This window comes from Ochlerotatus camptorhynchus, unplaced genomic scaffold, assembly GCF_037179485.1.
Source record: "Ochlerotatus camptorhynchus isolate MF236.1 unplaced genomic scaffold, CSIRO-AGI_Acam_v1.1 ptg000383l, whole genome shotgun sequence".
Classification (NCBI taxonomy): domain Eukaryota; kingdom Metazoa; phylum Arthropoda; class Insecta; order Diptera; family Culicidae; genus Ochlerotatus; species Ochlerotatus camptorhynchus.
The window spans coordinates 2,365,001-2,387,296 of NW_027040870.1; the positions used below are offsets into that span (position 1 = coordinate 2,365,001).

Here is a 22,296-nt window from a genome sequence, read left to right on the forward strand (position 1 = left end):
GGAGATCGACGGTGGATGCAATTCGGACAGTTATTGACAGAGCCGAGAAAGCTTCCAAACAGAAGCGGAGAGGAAATCGATACTGCGCCGTGATTACGATCGATGTCAAGAATGCATTCAATAGCGCCAGCTGGGAGGCCATCGCCAAGGCGCTCCATAGAATGAGGGTTCCAGGCTACCTCTGCAGGATTCTAAGTAGTTATTTCCAGAACCGGGTCCTTGTCTACGTGACAGACACGGGGCAGAAATCGTTTAGAATCACGGCGGGGGTTCCCCAAGGCTCCATTCTAGGTCCCACGCTGTGGAACGGAATGTACAATGGCGTGCTGACGCTCAAGTTGCCCAAAGGAGTTGAGATCGTTGGCTTTGCGGACGATGTCGTCTTGACGGTAACCGGTGAGACGCTGGAAGAAGTGGAAATGTTGGCGGCTGAGGCGATAGATACGATTGGTAACTGGATGCAAGGAGCGAAGCTGCAGATAGCCCACCACAAAACAGAAGTGATGTTGGTCAGTAACTGCAAAGCAGTGCAGCGGGCAGAAATTACCGTTGGAGAGCACACCATTGCTTCGAAGCGCATGCTTAAGTATCTGGGAGTGATGATCGACGACCGGTTAAACTTTAATAGCCACATCGAATATGCTTGCGAGAAGGCGACGAAGGTCATCAACGCAATAGCCAGAATCATGCCGAACAATTCTGGTCCAAGCAGCAACAAGAGACGTCTTCTGGCTAGAGTTTCCTCATCAATACTAAGGTACGGAGGTCCAGCCTGGATTGAAGCGCTGAAAACGAAGCAGAACCAAAGGAAATTGAGCAGTACGTTCCGGCTCATGGCCATGCGAGTCGTGAGTGCGTACAGAACCATTTCGATGGAGGCAGTATGCGTTATCGCCGGTATGATCCCAATCGGCATCACCTTGGCGGAGGACTACGAGTGCTATATGACGAGAGAAACCAGAGGAGTACGAAAAATGGTGAGAACGGAGTCGATGGCTAAGTGGCAGCAGGAGTGGGATGCAGCAGAGAACGGTAGATGGACACACAGGCTAATACCGACTCTTCCGACCTGGGTGAACAGGAAGCATGGAGAAGTCAACTTCCACTTGACGCAGTTCCTGTCTGGTCATGGCTGCTTCAGGAAGTACCTGCATCGGTTCGGACACACAACGTCACCCTTCTGTCCGGAGTGTGGGAATGTGGAAGAATCACCAGAGCACGTGGTCTTCGAATGTCCTAGATTTGATGATGTGCGAGAGGATATGCTCGCCCTTAGCACGGAGAATGTCGTCGAAGAAATGTGTCGAGAGGAGGGCACCTTTAACGCCGTCAGCAGAGCAGTAACGCAGATCATGTCAGCGCTGCAGCGAAAATGGCGGGAAGACCAACTAGAAAGTAGTAATGTGCTCACACAAGTGCGAACTGAAAGCCGAAGCCGGGAGAACTCTCCGTCAGAGTAGGCTGTATCCACCACCAGGGATAACCGAGTAGAACGTGACGCTGGGAGATAAATGGCTCACAAATTGGAGAGACGATCAGCGAACTGGAAGCGCCAATTAGCTGAGGTAAAGTGAGGTGCGTAATGCACGGCCCCCTCCGAAGTAATACGACAAGTGGTTCCGGGGGAAAAGGGCAAGGCGTCTAAGGAGGTTTTAGTGCGGTAAGAATCCCACACACCGTGTCACCGCGACTGTGCGCCCAGTCGTCAAGCGGTGGCACGATGGCCTTTTTGAAGGTTTCCTCCTTGCCAAAAAAAAAAAAAAAAAAAAAAAAAAAAAAACACACACACACACACACACACACACATACACACACACACACACACACACATACACACACACACACACACACGTACACACACACACACACACACACACACACAAACAGACACACACGCACACACGCACACACACACACACACACATACACACACACACACACACACACATACACGCACACACACACACATACACATACAAACACACACACACACACACACACACACACACACACACACACCTTACTGCACGTAAGAATGGGTACCATCTACCTAGTTTCTGTTTAGAATCAGAATTGCGTGTAAAGAAAGTGAATCCTACTCAATTTAGTGTTGTTTTCATGTACCGCCAACATCTGATAATTTATCTGATAGCTGAACATCTAAACTATCTGGATCGTTTTATTTACTGATTAATGATTTCTGGATGTTCCAGCTCGAAAAAAAGGCCCTTGCAGTATTTTTTTCTTCTTGCAGATTAATGTTACAAACATATAAACAGGTTTCAAAATATTGTAAATTTCAGCTAAGCCTGAATTTTACTAAATCTTAGGGAAGTAGATTCCTATGTACCAAATGTAAACAATGACTTTAAACGTTGATTTCTCGTAAATATGCACCATCATCTTAAAGGTAATTTCGACAGTGAGCATGCATAAGGGCGTGTACCCGATGATCGATTCTGTTCATCGTTTTTTCTTTGCATTTCTACAGCTAAGCGAAACAATTCAAGCTGAACATTACATAAGGTCCTAAGTCAACCTTGATCGATTCTCTTCATCGACTTTCTTTTTCGTTAATAACATGAGCACATAACCGTTTCTTGTTGTGTTTGTCGTATTAGATGCTAGATAAAAGCTTCTTTTATCGATCTGTGTGCTAAAAATACCTGTAAATGTCTTTAAATGGCCGTGGGGATACAAAGAGAAAGTCGACGAAAAGAATCTGTCAATGTTACTTAGGACCTAATGCAATGTTCTGCTTGAATTTTCTAGAATTTGTTCAACGCAGAGTTGTAACAGGTTGTATTGGCTATCAAAAGAGATTTTTAGTCTATAGTTTCAATTTCAGCTCAAAACATATCCTTCCAGCTAAATCTGCATTCTGGACCATTGTGCATTGCCCCGTAACGTGGGTAGATCACCTTTTCGGGATGTAAGATCTACCACCGATTCCTAGTCCTGACTACTTCAAACTTGGGCAACAGGATTTTTCAGTAATCAAAGGAACACATCTTAGTCCTTGCTACACTAACTGACGGTTCGTTTGGCCACATTATACTTTGCCTCCGCTTATCTATAAAATCTATAGCATCCCATGTAACATTTTAAGTTTTATGAAATACTACAAAGCAACTATAAAACAACATTCATAAAACCCTGGTCAAGGCTATCTTGTCATTAATGCATCCACCATAACCTCATTAAGACTAGAATATGTCTAGTTGGCTCACCCTGAAGAAGGTTCTGAAGGGTGTATTCTTGAAGCTCTTCAAGATTGATTTACTGCAAAAGGTTGTATGACGAACGCATTGAGAACCATTTGAAAACTACAACAAAAGCTATTTAGCAACAATCAACCCTTTCCGAGCCATTTCCCCTAGCCGCTTACTAAATCCACTAGGAAAGCATCAATCAAGATAGAAAAGGATTTATGAATCCGATCTTATCAAAATAATTATAATAGAAACTGATGGTATAAACATCGTGTTGAATATCCAAATTTATTCCAATAGTTCTCATTTGGCCTAGTTTTAAGTGCCTTATTAAATTTCATGTGAAGTGTACATGAAAACATCGAAAAAAATAGGTCCGCTCTCGTAAAACGTCGATTTGACTAATTATTTTACATTGAATAAAATAAATTATTTTTCAGATCGAGCTAGGCTGAGATTATTTTTTTATGATATTCGCATTTAAATGTTTGCTCATTGCTAAATTTACCAAAATATAGTTATATCCAAGGAAATATAGAGAGAAAATCGAAGATTGTAAAAAAACAAGCAAACTAAATGTAACATGGCGGTGGCATAAAAGTTGATTTTCATGGGTCATTTGTGAAAAAGTTGTTTTGCTTTTAAGAAATCCATAACAAAATCCTTATGTTGTAAAATGGCTTTTATGAAGAAAACTTGCAGGCTGAATTGTATTTATCTAAAACCATTTTGCTTGATCTTAACCCGTTCAGATTTATGGCAGCATTTATGGAGGCAAAGTTGCTTGCAAAAGTTAAACGTCAAAGTTTGTTTATCTTTCGATAGTTGCGCTGTGAGATTCAGCGTTCTTCCAGGCGATTATCTCCCGATGGCTTGGAAGCAGTTACTAAGAAAGTGTTCACAACATTTCGCATTTCGCACAGCTGTAACCTCGATAATTCCCGAAAAGATCCCCTTCTTCCGGATGGTTCTGGAAGTGCACCATCAAACGATGCAGAAATGTACAGTTGAATTAATTTTTTCCAAGTGATGACCCTTTCACCGAATAAAATCGCAGCTATGGATCGGAAACCAACTAGTGTCCGCTAACTGAAAGTTTCAGTGGTTTGCTGTCGGTACTGACACAAGTTATTCCGATCTTCATCTATTCGCAAGGTCTGGAGAAGGCTGGTTTGTTTTCAGGCTGTTTTGTCAATGAATTCGTTAGCATCGCTTGAATTTTTCTTCCAACTTCGTTTATCCTTCGATATATCCTTGTCATAAATTTGGTTTTTATTCACTGTGAGGATCCATCCTTAAAATTCAATTTGTAAACAGAGGAGATTTTATGATACACTTTTAAAAGCCTAAAAGGCAACAATATATACCATTTGCCCTCATTTAAAACTTAATGGTTATATGATTGCTTTTATAATGATAGAACAGGTTTATAGAGTATTTTATCAAGACATTAATAAAAAATTGCTAATGAAGTTTATGATTGATGTATAGAACAGTTTTAAGGTGGGATTGAGAACAACTTTAAATTTAGTTTTAAAACAAGACAGTTTTTGACTTCTCGACAGACTGTAAAAGGTTTTTAAAACAGCGAAAAGGTGAACTACTAAGCAGAAACGTGTTACACTGCGAAATGCTGGATTTAAACTAAATGGATTATTCATTGCCATTATAAAACCATCATAAATCAGAGAGGATGCCAAATGATTGCAGAATTGTTACTTGGGATCTATGGTGATCGTTCAGTCTTATCCCCACACCCTATATATGGCCTATACAAGGTATGGAATTGTAGACCTGAATGTATTGGTGCACTTCGTTTTTCACTCGGTTTTCATTCCGCTTCGCACGATTCGTTTCTTTCGTTCACTCAATCACCCTTGTAGTGACGTCATAAAGTTTGTTTCGATCGGCACTTGCATAGGAAACTTAAGGTGATTGCTGTATCGTCCTTTATCGGGTTAAACTTTGTTATTACACATGTAAAAATAACAAGGTTTATGTGAATGCACGTAGCTGAAACTACTACTTGTTGTTTGCTGCTGAGAAGCAAGGAATGTCTGAAATTTTCAGATGTATACACCTCGTAGATCTTGAGATATGTGCTCTTGAAATTGCGAGGTGTGATGGAAAAACGGACTCTATGAGGAAACACCTTAATATGGATAATAGAATTTTTGTATGTTATCAAAATTTATGAATGGTCTGCAACGAAATGTTGAGATAATATACTCATTATTGAATTTTCACTCTGTGTACCATGAAAAACCAGCCAGTTTGTGGGTTTTTGTCTGTTTTCAAGTAAGGAGTTATCATAAAAATACGAATCGTCAGTTTATATTTTCCGCCGACTTTAAATAGAATACAATTGCTTGATGCATGCATGCTCATCATGCAAAAATAGTTACGATTTGTGTTACTTCTTATTTCGAAAATTTGCCTTCGAATGTTATGAAGTCGTCACCATCGTCTCCGCAAAGTTTAAATTTTTCCCTCTACCAACACATACGTCAGGGTTTTATAATTGGTATGTAAACATTCATTCACGTAAACTTGTATTTCATTTCACGCAACCGAGCAACTTGTAAACAAAGATGGGCTTTTGTATACAATATTTGCTACATTACATGAAATGTGTCAGAGCATTACATGATATATAATGTAAACTTATATGATATGTGACGCTCCATTTATGTGTATCATATTGAACAGAAATTTACACTTCTTTTTCGAACTGTATACTATGTCACGATTTAACTTATTTTACTGAACTTAACCCAGACACACTGGGGTGAGAAGTAGTCACTACACTACCGGCGCCGTCAAACCAGAATCCAGATTCTTCCTTTTGACCGAAATGCAATGACTCATTAATGTAACCAAAAAGATAAACATTCAATTGACAATACAATTAATAAATCAAGTCTGCCATTTAATCCGCACAAATCTCGTAGCCAAACTTCCATGGTCCGGTTTAAGAAGGAATTATTCCATTGTATCCTCGTGATTAGTATACCGTCTGGGTGCGTGACACAGTAAGCATTCGCCAAGCAGCCGGCATTTAGCACCTTCAATCGGTCGATAAATTTATTGTAATTCTAATCTGAACCAAAATGTTATCGCACGATATCGGTTCACACACAGACCCATTCTTCTGCACCGCATCAAGGGGGGTAATTGGCCAAGACCGGTCGCCCCCGGGAGAGCTGTGGGCGGGTGAAAGTGTGGGGAATGCGAAAATAGATCCCTGTTCTGGCTTTGGCTTGTAATTGCACACGTTTATTATGTTTTGTTTTTATTTAGACATTTTTTTTTGCGCAGTGGCACGCTCTCGCCTGCAATTTATCCGTCAGTAAATCGATATTCGTTCACCGGTGCACAACAACTAGGGATCTCTTTCGTTTGCCTAGAAAAAAACAACTTGAGAGAAGTGGATTGATTGTTTTGACAGAGTGTTAATTTTCGAATAACCATCCAGCGAGCAATTGCTAACGAGTGCAATCGAATTGACAGCTACTGGTTTGGAATGCTGATTAGAACGGTTTGAATTTTAACGTGCTATACAAGTGCTAACAAAATGCATTGTTGGAAGTTTGATGGAACACGTATTTTTCTCACGGTAAATACCGCTAGAAGTTAGTCCTAGCGAGTACAGCAGAACTGCGCTATGATGATTGAGTCACAAGCCTTGACGAATAAAAGGTAATTATAGACATCTTATTCGAAGGTAATTGATATATGTCAGTTGCTCACACGGTGGGATCCCTTGACTTACGACCGAAGAAGCTACATCTTTGTTAGTTCTTCACACCTGCCGCCCTCATAGTGCTTCCTATTAGTGCGATCGATCGTTAAACGACACATGTTTATCTATATCAGTACTTGCTGCATGGGCAGCGAAGCACCGGTGTGTCGTCGGAGCGCAACCGGTTGAACGGTCAGTTGGACGGCTGATAATGATCTGTTCTATTAACATTTACACACCACCACCGACTGGTACCACAGCCCCCCCCCCCCCCCCCCTTGCTCAGCTAGCAGCAGTGCCAGGATACGTGGTAGGGCCGCCATCTTTTCACGCTTGAAAGAAGCAGCTGTGTGTATTCTCCCCCCTTCTCATTAAACCAATGTTTGCGGAACCGGGTGCTAGTAGGACGACTATGAGCCCACAACGCGCACAGTGCAGCTGGCCTCTGTTGGCCTCCGGCCAAGAAGTACGAAGAAGTGTCGCGTAAAACAAAAAAAAAAAGACATTCTGTTTGCCCACCTCGGTTTTTGCTAATTCACTGGCTGAAGACGCCCCGTAACACATTTCAAGTACAGAAAGATTTAGTGAAATCATCCTCTTCAATCTTCTTACCTAGCGTACGACTCCCACATTCCAAGGAATGCTTATTGATATTAGAAATTAGAGTTTTAATTAAATTTCTGTCCCCTCGTTTGCTCGGTCGACAAGGTGTCAAGGCTGAGCTGCTGACTGTCTGTAGCTATGGGGCGAAGCTGCTTGGTTGGATGGCCGAACAGCTTCTGGAGAAAGTTTAAATTGGTTCCCCTTCAGGTTCTGGCTTTTTCGTTCGAGAAACCGAAAAAAAGGATTGTAATTAGAAAACGTGCAAAATTAAAATTTGCTACTTTTACTGCGGCGGTTCATCGAAAGCAATTTTCGAAAAGTAATGGAACCGCCAAACTCGCTGTTTTTGGATCCGTGTTCAGAACGTGGGACGGAGTTTCTTTTCTGTTCGGTGCGATGTGATCATTTCTTCTGCTTCTTTTTATTCTTCTTAAAATCATGTATCCTTTATCTTCATCCCTCATAAGCATCCCAGTAACCGATAAGCATTAAAACGTAACCCGAACCTTGCTCTTTATTCGCATATGAAACATTGATTTATTTCATAGTCGGAGATGCTTAAAGTGGTCATTTCATACGATAGACGAGGAGATAAAAATATAGAGTTGATAGTTCCGTTATAGTACGGCAAGAGTAAAATTGTATATAGAGAGATTAAAGCGAGCAAAGGTTAGTTTTGAGGAAGGTACGAATCGGGTTGATCACTAGAGTTTTTGAAAACGCTACCGGGATGATACTCGCGTGGCAACAAAGTAACAAAAAAATATTAAGATTTTCACCAGAAAAAGCGCAATCAAATTTGAAATAACTAGAAGCGAAGTCAAATTTTACTTGGAAAAGAACAATCGAATTAGCCCATTATCAGTTAAGAAAACTTGATCATATATTTGTACTGCAAGAGTCAAGAAATGCTTCGATTCTAGAAATTCAAGTCTCACCCACGCAAACCAACATCCTCGTTGGGTAGGGAAAGACTTCCTTTATCCGATGGTTAGGTTGGTCTGCGTGGGCGTGCCTTGAATTCATAGAAATCATCGGTCGAAGTCATTGTTTACAAAAGCTGTTACGCCCTAATTCCAGCTCTATCTAGAAGTGTTCATCCCACTTCTGAATTTGTAGAAGATTTCTTAATAATACAACTTAATTCAAAGTACTGGTTCAGAATGACACAACTTATACAAACATAATTATTTCGTCATTGTTGACAATATGCTAATTTTTGTGCGAAATATTATATTATAAAATATTGTGCAGTTGGTCAGAAATAACACTTAAACATTCCGGCTCTTAATAACTTAATAAATATAAACCCTTCAACACAAATGAAAAATCAATACTGTTTTGTTCTCGAAGAGAAAGGAAACTAGTATTAGGTGTAAGAGCTAATTGTATTTTAATTTAAATATAAATTTAAGAGCTAATTATATTTTTATTTTAATATATAATGAGCTCTTCTAGCTCTTCTAGCTAAAACTAGTTTCTTTTCTCTTCGAGTACCCAACATATTTTAATGACGAGTTAAGGTCCCTGCCATTTTCCGAAAGCAACATCAAGTTCTGTTCTTGTTTCACCACTGAAGCCCTCAAACCGCCTTGAGCATAAACATGAGCATGATTGACCACCCACGGTTGCTACTCTGTTATTGCCAGACCAGCTGTAATTTCACAGATAACCAATAGACGATGCTTGGGACTAGCAATCATCCTCATTGTGTAAAAACGGGTGATCTCAAACTAGGCAATACCAGTGCCAGCCGCGCCCGAACACAGGTCAAGAAAGGAAGGGGTAGGTATGTGTTGACGTGACACTCGCTTTGAAGGAAGCCGAGAACACCTCTGAACTTTCACGAGGAATCACTGGGATATTGGGTAATAGGGTTGGGTTTGCAGCAGTCCTAACGATCATATAACGCGAAGGAGCTTGGAATTGAATCCACGGTCTTCTGCTCAGTAAGCAAAATCGTGAGCCACTAGGCAGACGAGCTCCTTTTGAATCATCGAGTTGCTGTTATTACCATGTAATCATGTTAACAAATAAAACGATTGACTCTTGATCTTGAATGTGGGTGGGCTTGAGATTAGACTCATGATGTTCTGCTCAGTAAGCAAAAACGGTTGCGCTAAGGCCACCTAGCACCTCATATCACATTATACCATTACTCAAGTTGTTATAACCATTCAAACCCGGCACCAACGTCAACGAAAAGTTTTACAAAATACACGATAAACAAGCGAGGTTATCATACATTTTTAATATGAAAGGACCTGGGACCACGTTTTTCTGCTTGCACCCGACGATCTTTCAAATCCAAAAACTAAAAGCTACGAAAGAGTACTTAGGCCTTCAATGTTCAATGTTTCGATTTGCTCTTTACGCATGGTTCAGGCAACCATAACAAGCTATGACCGACGTTAAGATTGTTTAAGCCCTGGTTAAACAAGCTATTCAAATGAAATTACCTATATATCACCACCTTAAAATCGAGAATGTCTGATAATGATCTAAAGCAAGCGATTCTCCGGATGACGAATCTGATCATCAACCAACAGCATCAAGTTGCAGCCCTTCAACAGGCCATCGCCAATCAAGCTGGAAGCGATGAGATTATCGAGTCACTCTCGACCGGAATCGACGAGTTTCGCAATGATCCGGACTGCGTACTATTTTTTGATTCGTGGAACGCTCGATACATGGACGTATTCAAGGAGAACGGGAAGCATTTGCAGGACAAGGCTAAGGTCAGACTGTGGACAATTGGCACGCAATTCCACGAACGCTATACCCAACCGAAGGATGTAAAATTTGCTTACAATTATAAGGGATTCATCATAGCAGGATGTTATCGTTGCGATTATTAAACCTGTGCTTTCTCCACTGCTCTCTCCATGCTTCGGAATATTGGTAGGCTAAAAGCGAATAAGAAGCGCTCATTTCCTCTCATACTCGACCTTTGTATGCTTTTTCTGCTGAACGGGAATTGGAGAGATTCGTGGCAAGTGTGTGTATCGTTCTACAATGTTATAAATAAAATGCTTGCTAGTATAGTCGAAAGCGTGGACAAAACACGAAATAAAAAATATAAACAATCATAACATCGTCTACATGATCAACTTATATCATTCGCTACGGTATTCGCTGCGGAGGATGATTAGAAATGCAACTAACATTCAAAGTCTTGCGCAGCTTCGGTGAACAAGTACTTGTAGTAGATAAAGTTAGTGAGGAATAAAGAATGAGTAGAATCGAGTGAGCGTGAAGCGTTATAGTAAACTGTATAGCGTATGTAAACTGAATATCATTGGTTTGAGAATGTTGATAAGCTTGCAGGTATAAATATGAGGTACCTAAGCTCGTTGTCGTCATTCTTGTAACGAATTTTGGAGGAGCCACAAATAATCGAATCGGTTGATCGACAGGTCCCGGTGCAACAGTTGACCACGTGGAGCGAGTCTACCCAGCTGGAATTGAATGACAACAGTACTGTGAAGCATTCTAGGTCGAGAAGCTTTCCAGTGCCCAATTTAAGATGCTCCGGTTCATATGCGGTCTCCAGTCATCGCATGATGCGGATATTCGAACTGTATAAAAAACAGTTGAATCTGGACTGATGTTTGGTCCCCCACTTTCCCAAACATTACGATCAAATTCTGGTGCATTGTATAAACGATCGAAATTATATTTTTTCTCCATCCAGTCTTCATTTTTTAATACAAGAGAATCAGTATCAAACATTGTAAGATCACCTCCATCTAAATAAACTCTATTGTAAGATCACCTTCAAGGAAGTATTTCGATCGTTGAACCCTTAAAGCGCTCCTTTCAGCTTCTAATTGGATAAATTGAGGCAGCGGAAGCAGTTGTTGTTCATTGCACCAGTTATTGAAAGAGTAGCAAGTCTTTGCAGTCTCCCCAGCCATTCATTAGTTTTCGGCCACCAAACCAGGATATTCTGGGTCTTAAATCCAGTGGATCATTTTTGGTTTTAGGCCACATTTCCTACCAAAAGTTTGCAAACTTATCCAAAGAGCCTTTATTGCCTTATTAACAACCTGCTCTATATGTGAATTCCAAATAAGTTTACTGTCAAGAATGACTCCCAGATACTTGATTCTTCGTGAAAGTTCTAAAGCAGTTTCTTTCAATTTTAAGTTATTTATAGAAAATGTCCTCTTCCGTGTGGACGGTACAATAGTGGTCTTAGAAGGGTTTATATTCAACCCATCTCTAGTGTACCACGACGAAACATAATTGAAAGCAGTTTGAATTCTATTTGAAATGACATTATCAAATTTTCCTCGTACAGTTATGACTATGTCATTAGCAAAGCCAATTATCTCGAAGCCCTTTGTTTCTAAGTTTTTGAGAAGTTCGTCAACTATTAGAGACCATAAATGAGGTGAAAGAACACCTCCTTGAGGACACCCTTTCACAGCTCTAACTGTTATGGATGAGCTTCCAAGATTTGCTGAGATTTCTCTTTTAGAAAGCATCTCATTAATCCACCTAATGATGCTTTTGTCGAATCCACGCTTCAGCATATTGTTTTTCATGGAGTTATAAGATGCATTATCAAATGCTCTTTTGATTGAGTAGAGTAGGGAAATTGGAAGCAGAAGAATCCCCACCGCCCTCCGACGGTGCAACGCTGAAGCTCGAAAACCTGGTTGAGGAGTGCAATCGCATCATCAATCTCAATCAGGATACGCAGATGATTGAGAAGGGTTGCCCAAATAGATCAAACGTCAATGCAATATCTCGACATCCAACAAGTAGGATGGATAAGTTACCAAAACGCCATGCTGGTTATGTGAGGATTTGCATTAAGTGTGAAGGAGTGTCCCTACCAGACCCATACCTGTGTGAAGGGCAACCGAAAGGAACACAAGTAAGGTTACTGCTCATCATTCGAAAAGAGGCCATCGAAGCAGGTCGACAAACTTAAACCCAAAGACATCGCCTAATCTAAGGGTATCTCGGTTAATCGACCTAATGAAGAACCGGAAGTATGCCAAGATCGAAATCAACGGCTCAACAGCAACGTTGTAGCTCGATTGTGCTTCCGATATTCCCATTATCCCATTCTCGTCGCCAAACTATGTTGGTTTCTCGAAGAGAAAGAAAACTAACTTTAGGTTTATGAGTTGATTATATTTTAACTTATCTCTTCGGTGGTTGGATCTCAACTTACAGAATATTTTCAGTTATAGCTAATTCGTTTATAATTCAGTTCCAACTTGGATCGGGTACGTCAGTTTGCTCGTTTGTTTTTAAAACCTAGCTCAGGTTGAGGTTCGCACTTACAAAAAGTGCGGTTTCGCACTACCGTTAATACATGGAACAAGGAAAGGAAAAAATAAGTAAAAATTAACAACATGTAGTTTTTCGCTACTGTATATTATTTTGAAGACAACCGTTTGTTTTCTTGATGAAAACTTAAGCCGAAGCTCGTATTTGAATCATAACTTATTTTTTTACTTCTCCAGTACTTTCTAAAGAATCTTCACTGAAAATTTAAAGATATTTGAAATAATAGCAAAAAATTTACAGCTGTTTACAATTTTATCCGAATACACCCTTCATACACGGATAGAAATCTCCTTATACCTTTTGGCAAATTTCTATTGCTGATTATTCATAAAATGTATAAGTCAAGTAATAAGCAGACGCCTTGCAAAAAGTTAATGAAGATCATGTGTCAAATGAAATGTATAAGCGGTCACACATACCTTTAATGCATTCTTATATGACCTATGTGGTATGTCTTATGGAATATATAAGGCTTAGGTTTTGGCAAAAATGTATACGTGAAACACATGAATAAAATAATTGATTTTCGTTTCGTGTAGATTATGATTTAGACCAGTAGACTGCTCTAAAACCTCGATAAAACTGGCAATGTTACTTGTACACGCAATGGACGGAAGGCAAAATAATGGGCGTTAGGCATAAATGCTCATGCTGTTTAGCATGTTTTGGTGGAAGTTAAAGTTTGCTCAAAGTTACAACCCACAAACATATTCATTATGCCGGGCTACAATTTTTGATTCCGTTCTTAAAAATGCTCCAAGTACCTGATACTACTTGAGACTAATCTCCTCCATTAACCTAACGTTCATTATTCCTAGCGTCCATTATTCCTAACGTACATTATGCCTAGCATCCATTATGCTGACTGTCCACTATGTCGACTGTCCACTATGCCGACTGTCCACTATGCCGACTGTCCACTATGCCTATCGTGTTTATGTTTAACGTCGTGCACCGTGTAATATAATTGATACTATTGAGTTTCACGGACTCTAAACAATTTCTGGGCATTGTTCAAGTCATGATTGAGTATATATATAACTTAATGATACGATTATGGCTATGATTATGAGCTTTACAGGCTCATTCATATTTTCGGGCTATTGCTCAAAACTTCATTGAGCATGCAGAACTTCTAGCCCGTAGCTCCAAAATAGTTTGGAACAGTCAGAATAGTCTCATAGGCTCTCTTGAGATTTACGGATTCATACAGATTTGCACGACAATATTCAAGACTTCATTGTTCCTAGAACTTCAAAATGTTAGCTCCAGACAAGTTTGTTGTGCTTATGCGAAACGTCCTTCCCTAGTACAGCTGAGCAACGGATGCACCAGCGTTTGTAAGTTCTGATGAAGCCCGTTTAAGGCAAAAGGGCCACTTATTTGGCTTATCGGTTATTTCGCATGCAACATTTCCTGGATTATTAAGGTCGTGAAGTAAATTCTAAGCTAAGCTAATGATTCAAAACAATAATAAAACCGAAAATGTAATATGGGTTGGGTTACGCCAAATGCTATAATGCAACACCATGCTGGAGGTGGCAGGGTTCGATTACCGGTTGATAAATTTTATTAAAAGTCACCTGAAGATTACATTTTAGAATATGTGTATGTATGTGTAATTGCTGGTTGTAGCGTTGTTTTATCACGTATTTCAAGAAAAATTGCAAGTTTTATCGTGGTTTTGAAGCATCGTACAAGTTTATGGTCCTCTGAAGCCTCATAAAACTACATGGATGTGATCAAAACATAAAACCTTATCAGATATTTATTCAAAGTCATAAGAGCGTCATATTTTAGCCACTAATCGATGGACTGCAATCCCTCACAAGTATAAATTCATTGGCTCCATTTGATTTCCTTTCTTTGCATTGTATTTTTTTTTCTAGTTCCTTACACACATACAAGTTTATCGCGAATAGCTTTAGCTTAATGCGATTACATTCGCCGTGGCTTTTTAAATCCCTTCTCGCAATCAAATTGCCATCGGCCAATCGAACGTTTGCTGGTACCGAGCTGCGGATGGATTAAATCGGACTCACTTTTGATTTTAGTCGACTCATTTTATCTATTTTGACCTTTTCTGCTTCTATGAAGATTACTTTTGGCACACCTAATAAGTGCTATTGGAATGTGTCATTGGGATAATTAATTTAAATCGGTTTAATCGATTACCGGAGAGAGATAATCAATGTTTATCATATTCATATTGTTTACCTAAACATATTTAGCATACCGTTTTTTCTTCTTCTCCTATATTTCCAGCCTATTCGAGAACGAGATTATGAGCTACATTCCAGTGGAGGCTCGCAGTCCACAGGGTTCACCGAATCTCAATAACTCACGGGTACCGCAACGTGCCCCTCCTCCCTTCCGCAGGGACTTTGAAGCTAAGCTACGCACCTTCTACCGAAAGTTGGAATCGAAAGGATTCGGTCAGGGGCCACATAAACTGAAGTAAGTCCGAATTGATATCATTAAATTCTTCCGCTTGAATCAGTCATCCGCGAGCACCTTGACTCACCGTTTTCCTTGCAGTGACTCAAAGCGTATGAAATTATCTAATCGAGCCGACGATGCCCTCACCCTCCAAAAACGATAGTTCCATAAGCTTATCTGTCACGCAGTACGTACCTATCGACGTGTGGCGGAGTACTACTAACAAGACTGTATGTTTGTCAATCCGGAAAACCGATTGCCATGGTCACATTCATTTGCCCCCCAAACTCGGTTACAGTTAGCCATGTGTGGTGACCTCCGAGGGGAAAAATAAAATCAGCTCGTCTTGCAATCTGCACAGCCGTCTTGATTTGACGGGCCGGAAGGTGGCACAAGTAGAAGTGCGATAAAATTCATTTACACGAGCGACCGCGAGCTTACTCTTGGCTAAAACTCCTCAGCCCAGCGAGGTATCGCCACGGTGGTGTGGAGCTTGACCGAGTATCATAAATTAATTACTAATTTGCGCAGCGGTTTAATGATAAACTGGATGGATGGAAACCCTCACAGTTGGGTGAGCATCTGATTCTGGGTGGTTCATGGATGCGTGGAAATCCGCTGCATATTGGCTTTCGTGTGTGAACTGATCTATAGTCAGTGATACATAGTTGGGTAGTGTTATTTTGTATTCATATTGATTTTTACAGAATACTTTAATTTTTCAATAGATTACTGTATGCTGTCAGATTTGTTCTCACAACTACTGATAACATCACGTCACTTTGCTTAGGACGTCGATTAATCGAGAAAAACTCTTCACCAATTTCTTCGTCAATGAAACATCAACAAATGCCTGTCAAACGTTTTTTGTTCCAACCACCAGGGGCCATTTTGATCTCCAAGATGGCAGACCTAAATCCAATAAGGCGACCCCCGGGTAGGTAATATTCATCTAAACCCATGCAATATGGGTATCTACGGAATGGGCTCGATGAGGGGAAGTATAAATTGGCATCCGCAGCCTATTTGGAATACAAGATGGTGAACCAAAATCCAATATGGCGGCCCCCGGACAAGGAATATTCATCTAAACCCATGCAATATGGGTATCTGCGGAATGGGCTCGATAAAGGGAAGTGGAAAATTGACATCTGTCGCCATTTTGGAATTTAAGATGCTGGCCTAAAATCCAATATGGCAGCCCCCGGACAAGAAATATGCATCTAAACCCATGCAATATGGGTATCTGCGGAATGGGCTCGATGAGGGGAAATGGAAAATTGACATCCACCGCCATTTTGAAATGCAAGATGGCAGAACAAAATCCATAATGGCGGCCCCGGACAGGGAATATTCTTCTAAGCCCAAGCAATATGGATATCTACGGAATGGGCTCGATGCGTGAAAGTATAAAAATTACATCCAACATGGTGGACCAAAATCCAATTTCGTGGCCCCTGGACAGGGAGTATGTATCTAAACCCATGCAATATGGGTATCTACGGAATGTGATCGATGAGTGGAAGTGGAAAATTGACATCCGCCGCCATTTTGGAATCCAACATGGTGAACCAAAATCCAATATGGCGGCTCTCGGACAGGGAATATGCATATAAACACATGCAATATGGGTATCTGCAGAATGGGCTCGATAAGTGGAAGTGAAAAATTGACATCCGCTGTCATTTTGAAATCCAAGATGGCAGACCTAAATCCAATATGGCGACCCCCGGACAGGTAATATTCATCTAAACCCATGCAATATGGATATCTCCGGAATGGGATCGATGAGGGAAAGAGTAAAAATGACATGCACCGCCATTTTGGAATCCAACATAGTGGACCAAAATCCAATATGGCGGCCTCTGGACAGGGAATATGCATCTAAACCCATGCAATATGGGTATCTACGGAATGAGTTCGATGAGGAGAAGTAGAAAATTGGCATCCGCAGCCTATTTGGAATACAAGATGGCGGACCAAAATCCAATATGGCGGTCCCTGGACAGGGAATATGCATCTAAGCCCATGCAATATGTGTATCTACGGAATGCTACGGAATGGGCTCGATGAGGGGAAGTGGAAAATTGGCATCCGCTGCCATTTTGGAATTCAAGATGGCGGACCAAAATCCAGTATGGCAGCCCCCTGGACAGGGAATATGCATCTAAACCTATGCAATATGGATATCTGTGGAATGGGCTCGCTAAGTGGAAGTGGAAAATTGACATCCGCCGCCATTTTGGAATTCAAGATGTCGGACCAAAATGCAAATGACAGCCCCCAGACAAGGAGTATGCATCTTCACCAATAATATAGGGATATGCGGAATAGACTCGATAAGTGGAAGTGGAATATTGACATCCACCCTCATTTTGGAATCAAAGATGGTGGACCAAAATTCAATATGGTGGCCCCCGGACAAGGAATATGCATCTAAACCCATGCAATATGGGTTTCTGCGGAATGGGCTCGATGAGTGGAAGTGGAAAATTGAAATCTATCACCATTTTGGAAATAAAGAGCCCATATTCCCTGTCCGGTTCCACCATATTGGTTTTTGGTCCAGCATCTTGAATTCCAAAATGGCAGCGCATGTCAATTTTTTGCTTCCCCTCATCGAGCCTATTCCGTAGATACCCATATTACATGAGTTTAAATGCATATTCCTAGTCTGGGGGCCGTCATATTGGATTTTGGTCCACCATTTTGAATTCCAAAATGGCGGTGGATGTCAATTTTCCACTTCCCAGAGTGAAGCTCATTCCGTAGATACCCATATTTCATGGGTTTTAATGCATATTCTTAGTCCGGGGGCCGCCATATTGGATTCCAAAATGGCGGCGGATGTCACTTTTTAACTTCCACTTCCCCTTATCGAGCCCATTCCGCAGATACCCATATTGCATAGGTTTAGAAGAATATTCCCTGTCCGAGGGCCGCCATATTGGATTGTGGTCCGCCATATTGTATTCCAAAATGGTGGCGGATGTCACTTTTTCACTTCCACTCATCGAGCTTATTCCGTAGATACCCATATTGCATGGGTTTAAATACATATTCCTAGTCCGGGGGCCGCCATATTGGATTTTGGTCCGCTATATTGGATTCCAAAATGGCAGTGCATGTCAATTTTCCACTTCCCCTCATCGAACCCATTCTGTAGATACCCATATTGCATGGGTTTAAATGCATATTCCTAGCCCGGGGGCCGCCATATTGGATTTTGTTCTGCCATATTGGATTTTGTTCCGCCAAATTGGATTTTGTTCCGGCATATTGGATTTTGGTCTGCCATATTGTATTCAAAAATTGCGGCGGATGTCAATTTTTCACTTCCCCTAATGGAGCTCATTCCGTAGATATCTATATTGCATGGGTTTAAATGCATATTCCTAGTCCTGGGCCACCATATTGGATTTTGGCCCGCCATCTTGAATTTTAAAATGGCGGTGGATGTCGGATTTTTACTTTAACTGTCATACCAATTTCTTGATTGTTGTTTGGATTTTGTAACCGCAAAATGAACTAAGATCTGCTAAGATAAAATCCGCCGTGATTTTCTGTTTGTGAATTTGCTGATCTCAAGATCAGCAGTGATTTTCAAACGTTCCTGATTTTGGATTTTCTTGATTTTTTTTCATCACTGCCTATCGTTAAATTAAATTGTAGTGATTTGAAGAGAACTATGTAGCTACTGAAGTGGGTTAGTTGGAGGCGAAATTCGTGAAAATATTGAATTTAATAACCCTATATTTGCTTAATCTAAAGGGTGTCCACGATGAAATTGCCACACACAAAATTGATTCGCAAAATTAGAGTTTTCATCCGATTGCCATCAAATTTTCAGGGATTGAGAAATAACTATTAAACTTCATTTTACCATTTTACTCGTATTTTATTTACAGTCCATACGCAAATGCCCGCACCTTGGCCTTAACCCCGGCCATAAGATTCTGCACAACCTGTGAATCAACCGTTTTTTGCATGTAAACCCATACTTTCTTCAGTTCCTCGACTGTCTTCACTACCTTAGGTCGTTTAAGAAGGTGCTGCTTCATAATCGCCCAGTACTTCTCGATGGGGCGGAGCTCCGGAGTGTTGGGAGGGTTGAACATTTTCGGCACGAAATTGACCTTATTATCCGCATACCACTTCAGCACGTCCTTGGAGTAGTGGCATGAGGCCAAATCCGGCCAGAAGATTGTTGGGACGTTGTGGGCCTTCAGGAGAGGAAGCAGTCGCTTCTAGAGGCACTCTTTTATGTACACCTGTCCGTTCATCGTGTCCTGGGCCACGAAAGGTGCACTCCGCTTCCCGCACGTGCAGATGGCTTGCCAAACCAGGAATTTCTTCGCAAATTTGGACATCTTCTGAGTGCGGACATGCTCCGGAACGCTGAACTTATCCTTGGCCGTGAAAAACAGGTTGCCGGGGATCTGTTTGAAGTCGGCCTTCACATATGTTTCGTCGTCCATGATGCAGCATTCAACTTTCGTCAGCATGTTGAGGTACAACTTCCTGGCACGGGTTTTGGCGGACTTGTTCTGCTTCTCGTCGCGATTAGGGGCCTTTTGTACCTTGAACGTTCGAAGCCCAGCCTTAGTTTTGGCCTTCTGGACAAAACTTCGGCTTATGTGCAGCTTCTTAGCCACATCCCTAACGGAGGCTTTCGGATTTCGGTTGAAGGCCCCAACTACGCGGTTGTGATTTTTGGTGTTGTACGGAATACTTTTTCCTTCACTTCTGGGCTTCCGATCGGTGGTCAACCGTTCCTCGAACCGCTTAATCACTCGCGACACCGTGGAATTCACGATTCCCAACGTTTTAGCGATGGAACGATGCGAGAGATCCTTGTTCTCGTGATGAATGCGCAAGATTTTATCACGCACGAGCTGTTCTTTCGACTCCATTTCCGCGAGTTTTGATCACAGGACTTTAAAACTTGCAGGATGTAAATAATGCACTATGAACTAAATCCACCCAAATTTTCATTAAATTCTACCCAACGGTTAAAAAGTTAGAGCAATTTCATAGTGTGGCAATTTCATCGTGGACACCCTTTACACTCAACCGGGGGATGTAAGATTCTCTTACAATTATGTGGGATTCATCATCAGAGGATGTTAGTGGAGACCGCATGAACCGAGGATGCGATATACCTAGCTGCGGTCCAATGCAAGAAAATTGGAGACCGAAAAATGTAGAGTGTATTAGTGAGGTAAATTAGTTATGTCGAAAAAAATAGAAAACAGATTGCTGACTAGACTCGAAGAACCACGAACGTTGCGATTATCAGACCTGTGCTTTCTGCACTGCTCTCTCCCTGCTTCTGAATATGGATAGCCTAAAAGCAAACATGAAGCGCTCATTGTCTCGCATACTCGACTTCGTATGCTTTTTCTGCTGGAGAGATTCGAGGCAAGTGTGTGCGTCGTTCTGCAATGTTCTACAATGTGCGTTGTTCTACAAGCTTACTGGTATAGTCGAAAGCGTAGATAGAACACGAAATAAAAAAGACAAAAAACCATTACATCGCCTGTAAGGTCAGCTTCTAACATTAGCTGGGATGTTCATGAACAGAGGATGATAGGAAGTGGAACTTACATTCATTGTAATATTTTTTTTGGTTTGCGTGTAGATACTTTAATTTGATCCTAAAATCTGGTAACCTACAATTTATTCCTGAACGCTATATACTTGATTTACCCTCAGTAGCTAGTAAGTAAGTTATTCTACATCTTTGGCGTACCCAATTAAAATAATAATTGAATCCCTAAATCCTAAATATAGCAAAATTTTTGATGAAAGAGTGACAACTCTTTCCTAAATCCTAAATATAGCAAAATTTTTGATGAAAGAAAGACAACTCTCGGTTTGAAAAATCTCCCGTTCAGCCTCCTATCGCTTTTCATGGAGGAATTTCTCTTCCTCCAGCGCTTTCTCTTTTGCGCTTTCCTCCTGCTGCAACTGGTCTAGGGATTCCTCCAGGCTGACCTCATTGGTACCTCCTTTTCCAGATTCAGATCTGGCATCACTCCTCGCACTATTCTTTCTGCTAGGTGGTTTATTTGGGACAGACTTCTTGGTTCCTTTTGGCTCCTTCAGCAAATTTGTGCACTTCGAGCACGTCTACGGAACCTCCTTTACAGCTGTTATCTTACCAGCACAAATATAATGGGTCCAGAAATCGCAGACATCACACTGGACCATATCATCTACGTGGTCTTGGCCTTCACAAAGCGTACAGTTTCGATCGCTGTTCTGTTCTTCACTCAACGGTGGAGTTGATCCCTCTGACATTTTGAGGTTATATCCGATGTTGTTCTTCAAGAATGTTCGGATTACTGAACGCAACTTCCTCAGAGCAGTCTCGTTTTGAACAGATTAGATTGGTTTAGATTTTATATTAGTTTAATAAAACCTATTTCAGCTTCAAGCAGACTAAAACGAGACTGCTCTGAGGAAGTTGCTTTCATTAATCCGAGCATGGCTATATTTTTAAGTGCGCAAACTTGATTTTCTATGGATCACTTTCTTTAGTTTAAGGTTCACTGCTGAATGTGTTATGGATCAATTGCAATATGTTTATGGGTAATTCGTACAATTTCAATGCTCATTCTTTAGAAATTTAGCGGTACTTTTTTACAATTGTGTTGTTAAATTTTACATAAATGTGGATCATATTGATATTTTTCATGGATCATTCACACTTTTGAAAGGATTTTCTCAGATGTTTAATGGATCATTTGGATGTTTTTAATGGAACGTTAATGTTAACGTTCGTAATTCTGCCTATTTCAATTGTTGGTCTAGATTTAACCAATTGAAACTATTTTTCTGAGTTAAAGTTTTAAATGTTTAAAAAACATTACATTTAAAGCGTTGGTGGCGTTGTGAACGTCCCAAACATCCTAATCATATTATATATAAATTATATCCCCAACAAACTTTGTCGGATTCTGAAAAGTTTTGAGCATTTTATTGAAGCGA

The 22,296-nt window shown here is 40.8% G+C and overlaps 2 protein-coding genes across 4 annotated transcripts in view; one reads left to right on the plus strand and one right to left on the minus strand.

Moving 5' to 3' along the window:
* The window catches only part of LOC135710455 (monocarboxylate transporter 2-like), a 603,423-nt gene that overhangs the window by 519,144 nt on the left and 61,983 nt on the right, over window positions 1-22,296 (minus strand). The gene's annotated exons all lie outside the window — the stretch shown is intronic.
* Window positions 1-22,296, plus strand: part of Hecw (Hecw ubiquitin protein ligase) — a 100,292-nt gene that overhangs the window by 76,639 nt on the left and 1,357 nt on the right. For 2 of the 3 annotated variants that reach the window (XM_065233029.1, XM_065233030.1), the window contains one exon: window positions 15,130-15,321. In XM_065233029.1, the coding sequence (XP_065089101.1) occupies window positions 15,130-15,321 (192 nt within the window). Of the gene's footprint in view, window positions 1-6,640; window positions 6,912-15,129; window positions 15,322-22,296 lie in introns of those variants that run through there. The other variant, XM_065233032.1, reaches the window with a different exon arrangement.